Below are 9,116 nucleotides of genomic sequence, written 5' to 3' on the forward strand. Positions count from 1 at the left end.
TTCCTTCAGATTCCGCAGATGCGGAAGTTATACCGCAGAAGCGGTTTCATAGATGCGAAAAAAATGATCCTAGATGCGGTTCTGGCCTTTTAAATGGAAGTGGTAGATGCGACATAGGATCCACAGAAGCGGGACCATAGATACGGTCCTAGTGCCGCAAATGCGGTAATCGCAAGGCAGAACATATAAATAGTTGCCTTTGCGAAATTTAGCTATTCTTCCACCATTTTCATCCGGGTTTGAAGCTTTTGAGAAGGGTTTTTGAGGAAAACAAAGGGGAATCACTTGGTAGTAACGTTCTTGACTTTATAACTCATTTTCATATGATTAAAGACTTAAATAATGGTGAGAAATTTGGGAAAAAGGGGTAATTAGGGCTTGAGTTTAAGAGACCTTTAAATGAGGATTTGAGGGGTCATTTGGACTCCGATTTTTGTGTTCTTGTTATTTATAGACTCGTGAGAGTACGAGGTTTCTAAAAATGTAACTTTCACCCGATTTCGAGACGTGGGCCTGGGGGGCATTTTGGTCATTTTACCTAATTTTGTGTATTAGCTTTGAATTAAATCGTAGAATCAGTCACTTGAGGTGTTATTTACAATATGAAATTGAATTGAATAGATTTGGACCATTTGGAGTCGGATACTCGTGGAAAAAGCGTGGTTTCGGGTTGAGTTTGAGCTTGCTCGAGGTAAGTGGCTTGTCTAACCTTGTGTGGGGGACCTTCCCTTTAGGATTGGTATATTTGGTAATTGAAATGCCTTGTACGTGAGGTGAGGAGTGTGTACTTGTTCCGATTGTTGAAAATCCAGTTTTCTTTAAGTGCTTACTAGTATGTTTCATTTCCTGTTTCTATTACTTGCACTATTAAGCCTATTGTTAGCTTAGGATAGCATGTCTAAGTGAATTAATTGCTTCATTTGATTTAACCTGCCTTACTTGAATTATGTGCAACATGCTAGTCTAAAATCACTTATTGATTTAATATGAATTTTGTTATTTTTGTTTATCTTCCTGCTACTGCTGTGTATTTATTTTGGGACTACAGATGTGGGATTCCGGTAGCTCCCCCTTGTCTGTTAACGTTGGGACTACGGGTTAGGTTCTCAATAGATCCTTCTACACATTTACTTTAGGACTACAGGTTAGCTTCCCGGTAGATCCCCCTTCACAGTTATATGAAACTACGGGAATGCACCCAGTAGATTTCCCCCAGTGCTGGGTATTTACATTTGGGACTACGGATCGGGATTCTAGTAGATCCTCGCGCATTGATAATTGGACTATGGAACGATATCTTGGGAGATCCTTCAGATATATACATGTGATGGACTATGGGACGGTATCCCGGGAGATCCACTAGACAGTTGTAATTGGGACTACATGACGGTATCCTAGAAAGTGCCCGGATGACATTTACTGACTTGAGCTGTATATCTTCCATGATTTGTGGTCTTTGAGCTAGTTGTTGTTGTTCCTTCCATTCTATGATATTTTCTCACTATTTATACTGCTTCATTTCATACTATTCAACCTTATATTTTATTTAACCTCAGTAGGGCCCTAACCTTCCTTGTCACTACTCGACCGAGGTTAGGCTTGGCACTTACTGAGTACCACTGTGGTATACTCATGCCCTTTCTACGCATATTTTTCATGTGAAGATCCAAGTACCTCTGCACAGGCTTACTATCCTTGAGGTAGGGAGAGATTTTGGAGACTTCGAGGTACATCTGCTGCGTCCGCAGATCGAAGAGTCTCCATCTATATTCTATCTTGTAGTGGTAGCCCTTCTATCATACTGTTGGTGTAGACATTCCGGAGTTAGAGTATTTTACTATATTTCTTTCATCTTGTGTTCCCGTGAGTTTCCAGGTTTTGGGGTAGTGATGTAGAAGTTTGAGATATTGTGCTGTATATGTCGAGCGACATTTTTTTTAATACCATTTCTTTCTAGTATTCTTGGTTTTAAATTTATATTTCCTCAAGTTTCTATTTGTTTCCGCACTTTTTAGGCTTACCTAGTCGTCGAGACTAGGTGCCGTCTCGACAGTTCACAGAGGGCGAACTGGGGTCATGACAAGTTGATATCAGAGCTCTAGATTCATAGGAGTCATGGAACATAGGCCGGTTTATTAGAGTCTCGCTGATCGGTACAGAGACGTCTGTACTTATCTACGAGAGGCTATGTAACTATTAGGAAAATCTTCACTTTATTTGATTTCCTTGTCTTGCGAAATTTTGACATCACAATTCTAAACTTCTGTCTTCTATTCTCTCACAGATGGTGAGGACACTTGCTACTCGAGATGATCAGGCACCCGTTCCCCTTGCTGCAGCCGTCAGAGGCTGGGGCCAAGGTAGAGTCCGAGGAACCGCACATGGTGCAGCGAGAGCACCTGCGCGAGCTGCCGCCGAGGTACCACAAACAGATCCAGCCGGAGTCCAGGCACCTGACACGCCTACTGCCACTACTACTCCAGCCTTTCAGGAGACTCTGACACAGTTCATGAGTATGTACACCACCTTGGTTCAGGTAGGGTTGCTTCCCCTTGTTGTAGCATAGACTCCCGCCGTCCGTACTCCTGAGAAATGAGTGCATGTTGAGAAGGTCCTAGAGATCATTCCAGCACCGCCTGCAGTGCCAGTTCAGCCCGAGGATGGGGCAGCTACTTCATAGGATGAGCAACGGAGACTTGAGAGGTTCAAGAAGTATGATCCTCCGGTATTCAGTGGACTAGCATCAGATGATGCCTTGGGATTTCTAGATGAGTGCCACTATATCCTTCGCACTATGGGTATATCAGGATCGAGTGGGGTTCCCTTTACTTCTTTCCAGCTTCGGGTAGCCGCCTATGAGTGGTGGCGCACATATGAGTTAGACAGTCCAGACGAGGCTACTTCACTGACATAGACTCAATTCTCAGAGCTGTTCCTAAGAGAGTTTGTTCCTCAGAGCCTCAGGGAGGCGTGGCACTGCAGAGTTTGAGCATTTGCGCCAGGGTGCTATGACTATTTCAGAGTATGCTATCTGTTACACTAGATTGGCTAGGCATGCACCAGCCTTGGTTTCCACTATTTGTGAGAGGATTCGCCGGTTTATTGAGGGGCTCATTCCCAGCATCAGGTCTAGCATGGATCGTGAGTTGGAGATGGAAATATCTTATTAGCAGGTGGTGAGCATCGCTAGGAGGATCGAGGGTATGCATACTAGGGAGAGAGAGGAGAGGGAGGCCAAGAGGTCTCGAGAGTCGGGCTATTATTCTGGTGCCCGTACACCTTTTGTAGGTTGTCATGGTAGGGGTTATATGAGTCGCCCTGTTCATTTAGCTCTTCCAGAAGCCAGCAGTGCTCTAGTTCCTCCTAGATCTCAGGTAGGGCTGTGCACGGATCGGATCAGATCGGATTTAGCATATTTCAGATTCGAATTTCAGATTTCGGATTCTAGAAAATGCAATCCGAATCCGATACGAATTATATCGGATCGGATCGGATTTTAAAGTTTGGATCGGATCGGATATCGGATCGTATTATTATGCCTCAAAGTTAAACTAATATGCATATTTTCTTTGTAAAAGAGGCAATACATTATGAAAAATTCATGTTTATGCAATATGAGAGTACTATGGTGCCAATATAGCTAAATCTAGCAATTGTAAAGGTAATAACTTGGAGGTTGATGTAAATTAAAGTGTAGTATTTATACATGTCCTAATAATTTTGGATTTCGGATTGGATTGGATTAAAATATACCGATCCGAAATCCGATCCAAAATTCGAAATTTTAATAAACATAATCCGAAATTCGATCCAATCCGAAATCCAAAATTCAAAATTGAATGGATCGGTTCGGATTTCGGATATCCGATCCGAATGAACAGCCCTAATCTCAGGAGCCTTATTATGCACCACCGGTATCTAGCGCGCCTCCTACGCGGGGTGCTTTCAGACATGGGTCCAGTAGGCCTGGACCTAGCTAGTCACAACCACCACATCCTCCCAGAGCTTGCTTTGAGTGTGGTGACACACGCCATATGGTTAGGGGTTTCCCCAGACTTGGGAGAGGCGTACCTACTTCTCAGCCACTGTGTACCCCGCAGAGTTCTTAGGATATGATCACAGCTCCAGCTACTACCCCATCTACCCAGCGAGCTAGAGGTGGAGGTTAGGTAGGTAGTGGTCACCCTAGAGGGGGAGGCCAAGCTAGATACTATCCCATTCCTGCCCGTACCGAGGCTGTTGCCTCCGATTTTATCATCACAGGTATTATACTGGTTTGTCACAGAGATGCATCGGTTCTATTCAATCTAGGCTCCACTTACTCTTTTGTGTCTTCTTATTTTGCTCCACATTTAGGTCTGCCCCGAGATTCTTTGTGTTCCCCTATTTATGTTTCTACTTCTATGGGAGATTCGCTCATTGTGGACCGCGTTTATCGGTCTTGTTTGGTTATTGTTTGTGGTTTTGAGACTAGAGCTAATTTATTGCTACTTAGCATGGTTGATTTTGATATTATCTTGGGCATGGACTGGTTGTCAGCCCATTATGCTATTCTTGATTGTCATGCCACAATCGTGATGCTGGCTATGCCAGATATACCGCGTGTTGAGTGGAGTGGTACTTTAGATCACAATCCCAGTAGAGTTATCTCCTTCCTTAAAGCTCAGTATATGGTTGAGAAGGGGTGTGATGCGTATTTAGCTTATGTGAGAGATGTCAGTATTGATACCCCTTCAGTTGATTCAGTCCCAGTAGTACGGGATTTTCCCGATGTGTTTCTAGCTGATCTTCCGGGGATGCTGCCTGATAGAGATATTGATTTTGGCATTGATCTGTTGCCGGGCACCCAACCTATTTCTATTCCTCCGTATCATATAGCTTCTTCTGAGTTGAAGGATCAGTTACAGGAATTGCTTGATAAGGGTTTTATTCGACCCAATGTTCCACCTTGGGGTGCTCCTATCTTGTTTGTGAATAAAAAGGATGGTTCTATGCGTATATGTATTGATTATCACCAGTTGAACAAGGTTACAGTGAAGAACCGTTATCCTTTGCCTCGTATTGATGATCTGTTTGACCAGCTTTAGGGCGCACAGGTGTTTTATAAGATTGATTTGCGCTTAGGTTACCATCAGTTGATGATTTGGGAGCCACACATCCTGAAGACTGCTTTCAGGACTCGGTACGGTCATTATGAGTTCCTTGTTATGTCATTTAGGCTAACCAATGCCCTAACAGCCTTTATGCATTTGATGCATAGTATGTTCCAGCCGTATCTTGGCTCGTTCGTCATTGTTTTTATTGATGATATTCTGGTGTATTCCCAGAGTCGGGAAGTTCATGAGCAGCCCCTGAGGACTGTGCTTTAGACTCTGAGAGAGAAGAAGTTATATGCTAAGTTCTCGAAATGTGAGTTTTGGATGGATTCAATGGCATTCTTAGGCCACGTGGTATCGAGTGAGAGTATTCGGGTGGATCTGAAGAAGATAGAGGTTGTGCTGAGTTGGCCCAGACCATACTCCGCTAAAGAGATCCGCAGTTTCCTTGGCTTGGCGGGCTACTACTGTCGTTTTGTGGAGGGATTTTCATCGATTGCAGCCCCTATGACTAGGTTGACCCAGAAGGGTGCTCCATTTTAGTGGATAGAGGAGTGTGAGGCAAGCTTTAAGAAGCTCAAGACAACTTTGACTACAACACCAGTTTTGATATTGTCTACTGGTTTGGGGTCTTATACAGTCTATTGCGATGCCTCGAGGGTTGGCCTCGGAGCAGTGTTGATACAGGACGGTAGGATGATTGCTTACGCATCCAAACAGTTGAAGATACACAAGAAGAATTACCCTGTTCACAACCTTGAGTTAGCTTCCATTGTTCACGCCCTGAAGATTTGGCGCCATTATTTATATGGGGTTTCCTATGAGATTTATACAGACAATCGGAGCTTGCAGCATTTATTCAAGCAAAAGGACTTAAATTTGCACCAAAGGAGGTGGTTGGAGTTGCTAAAGGATTATGACATCACTATTTTGTATTACCTGGGTAAGGCCAATGTAGTGGCTGATGCCTTGAGTCACCGGGCGAAGAGTTTGGGGAGTTTGGCATATTTACCAGCATTAGAGAGAACTATGGAAATGGATGTTCAGGCTTTAGCTAGTCAGTTTGTGACATTGGATCTTTCGGAGCACAGTCGGGTTCTAGCTTGCGTGGTTTATCGGTCTTCCCTATTTGATCGTATCAGGGAGCGGCAGTATGATGACCCTCATTTACTTGTGCTCAAGGACAAAGGTTCATCATGGTAATGCCATATATGTGGCTATTGGAGATGATGGGGTATTGAGGATGGAGGGCCAGATTTGTTTACCCAATTTTGATGGTCTTCGAGAGTTGATTCTAGAGGAGGCCCATAGTTCGCGGTACTCCATCCATTCGGGTGCCGCAAAGATATATCAGGACTTGAGGCAGCACTATTGGTGGAGGTGGATGAAGAAATATATAGTTGGATTTGTAGCTAGGTGCCTCAACTGTCAGCAGGTAAAGTATGAGCACCAGAGGCTGGGTGGGTTACTTCAGCAAATAGAGATTCCGGAGTGGAAGTGGGAGCGGATCACCATGGACTTTGTAGTTGGACTCCCACAGACTTTGAAGAAGTTTGATGCTATTTGGGTGGTTGTGGATCGGCTGACCAAGTCCGCTCATTTCATTCCTATATGTACTACTTATTCTTCGGAGCGGTTGACAGAGATTTATATCCAGGAGATTGTTCGTCTGTATGGTATTCCAGTTTCTATTATTTCAGATAGAGGTACTCAGTTTACATCACAGTTTTGGAGGACCATTCAGTGTGAGTTGGGCACTTGGGTAGAGTTGAGTACAACATTTCACCCTCAGACGGACGGACAATCTGAGTGCACTATTTAGATACTTGAGGATATGCTCTGTGCATGTGTGATTGAGTTTGGAGGGTCTTGGGATTAGTTTTTGCCATTGGCGGAGTCTGATTACAATAACAACTATCAGTCCAAAATTCAGATGGCACCATATGAGGCTTTATATGGTAGGCTGTGTATATCTCCGGTGGGTTGGTTTGAGCCAGGTGAGGCCATACTATTGGGCACAGATTTGGTTCACTATGCTTTGGAGAAGGTTAAGGTGATTCAGGATAGACTCTGTACAGCCCAGTCCAAACAGCAGAGCTATGCGGACCGAAAGGTTCGTGATGTTTCCTATATGGTTGGAGAGCAGGTTCTGCTTCGGTTTTTGTCTATGAAGAGCATCATGAGGTTTGGAAAGAAAGGAAAGTTGAGTCCGAAGTTTATTGGCCCTTTTGAGATATTGAGGTGTGTTGAGGAGGTTGCTTATGAGCTTGCCTTACCTCCCAGCTTGGCAGAAATTCATCCGGTATTTCATGTTTCGATGCTTCGAAGGTATCATGGTAATCCATCATACGTGTTGGATTTCAGTTCAGTCCAGTTGGACAAGGATCTATCCTATGGTGAGGAGCCAGTGGCTATATTGGATAGGCGTGTCAGAAAGTTGAGGTCAAAGAATATTGCATCAGTAAAGGTTCAGTGGCGGGGTCAGCCGGTCGAGGAGGCAACCTAGGAGACCGAGCAGGATATGCGCAGCCGTTACCCTCATCCTTTCATTACTTTAGGTATGTCTCTATGCTCGTTCGAAGAGGAACGAATGTTTAAGTGTAAGAGGATATGACGACCCAGCCGGTCGTCTTAAGAATTAACACCCCAATCCCCTATTAACTGCTTCCCCCGTGTTTATTTCTGCTATTTTGGGTTGTCAGGACATTCAATTTTGGAGTTTCGGAGATTTTTGGGAAACTTAGTCCCTAAATGAGAGCTTAAGTGCTGGAAAGTTGACCGTAGTTGGAACGGTGTGAAGACAGCCTCAGAATGGAAATCTGATGGTCCCGTTAGCTTAGTTGAGTGATTTCGGGGGTTGGGAGCATGTTTGGAGTGTGTTTTAGAGGTCCGTAGCTAATTTGGGCGTGAAATGCCGAAAGTTGAATTTTTGAGGTTTCTGGGTCGATAGTAAGGTTCTGATCCGAGGTTCGGAATGGAATTCCGAGAGTTCTAGTAGCTCCGTCATGTCATTTGGGATGTGTGTGCAAAATTTCAGGTCATTCGGACGTGGTTTGGTTAAGCTTTTGATCGAAGGGTGTTTTGAGGTAATTTGGAGTTCTTAGGCTTAAATCCTTGATTAATTTGAGTTTTTGATGCTGTTTTAGGTGTTTTAAGGATTGGTACAAGTTGGAATAAAGTATTAGGTGATGTTGGAGCTTTTGGTTGAGGTCCCGGGGACGTCGGGATAATTTTGGATAGTTGATGAAAAGATTTTAAAGTTAAGAGATTGCAGATTTTTGCTGGTACCTGTCATAACCGCACTTGCAGTTGGGGTTCCGCAAATGCGGAGCCTCATAAGCGGCATGGAGACCGCAGAAGTGGATTCTTGACTTTCCCTTCAGATTCCGTAAATGCAGAAGTTATACCGCAGAAGCGGTTTCGCAGATGCGAAAAAAATACGCAAATGCGGTCCTGGCCTTTTTAAATTGAAGTCGCAGATGCGACATAGGATCCGCAGAAGCGAGGCTGCAAATGTGGTCCCAGGGACGCAAATGCGGTAATCACAGGGCAGAACATATAAATAGTTGCCTTTGCAAAATTTAGCTATTCTTCCACCATTTTCATCAGAATTTGAAGCTTTTGAGAGAGGCTTTTCAGGAAAACAAAGGGGAATCACTTGGAGGTAATGTTCTTGACTTTATAACTCATTTTCATATGATTAAAAACCTAAATAATGGTGAGAAATTTGGGAGAAAGGGGTAATTAGGGCTTGAGTTTAATAGACCTTTAAATGAGGATTTGAGGGGCCATTTGGACTCCGATTTCAGTGTTCTTGTTATGTATAGACTCGTGAGAGTACGAGGTTTCTGAAAATATAACTTTCACCCAATTCCGAGACATGGGCCTGAGGGGAATTTTTGTTATTTTACCTAATTTTGCGTATTAGCTTTGAATTAAATTATAGAATCAGTCACTTGAGGTGTTATTTACAATATGCAATTGAATTGAATAGATTTGTGACATTTGGAGTCGGATACT

General features: G+C 43.6%; 1 protein-coding gene across 1 annotated transcript; it reads left to right on the plus strand.

The window, feature by feature from the left end:
- Positions 1–7,227: 7,227 nt before the first annotated feature.
- On the plus strand, positions 7,228–8,304 carry LOC138873307 (uncharacterized). The gene is made up of 2 exons (XM_070151759.1): positions 7,228–7,576; positions 8,243–8,304. Exons 1-2 carry the CDS (start codon positions 7,228–7,230, stop codon positions 8,302–8,304), a joined length of 411 nt encoding a protein of 136 aa, XP_070007860.1.
- The last annotated feature ends 812 nt before the right edge of the window (positions 8,305–9,116 follow it).

This window comes from Nicotiana sylvestris, chromosome 7 (assembly GCF_000393655.2).
Source record: "Nicotiana sylvestris chromosome 7, ASM39365v2, whole genome shotgun sequence".
NCBI lineage: Eukaryota > Viridiplantae > Streptophyta > Magnoliopsida > Solanales > Solanaceae > Nicotiana > Nicotiana sylvestris.

Excerpts from the sequence above, each read along its gene's own strand:
- LOC138873307 (XM_070151759.1), top strand. The coding sequence starts at position 7,228 with ATGGTTGGAGAGCAGGTTCTGCTTCGGTTTTTGTCTATGAAGAGCATC. Across the intron at positions 7,577-8,242 it reads AGTAAAGGTTCAGTGGCGGG|GTGTTTTAAGGATTGGTACA; the intron begins GTCAGCCGGTCG and ends ATGCTGTTTTAG.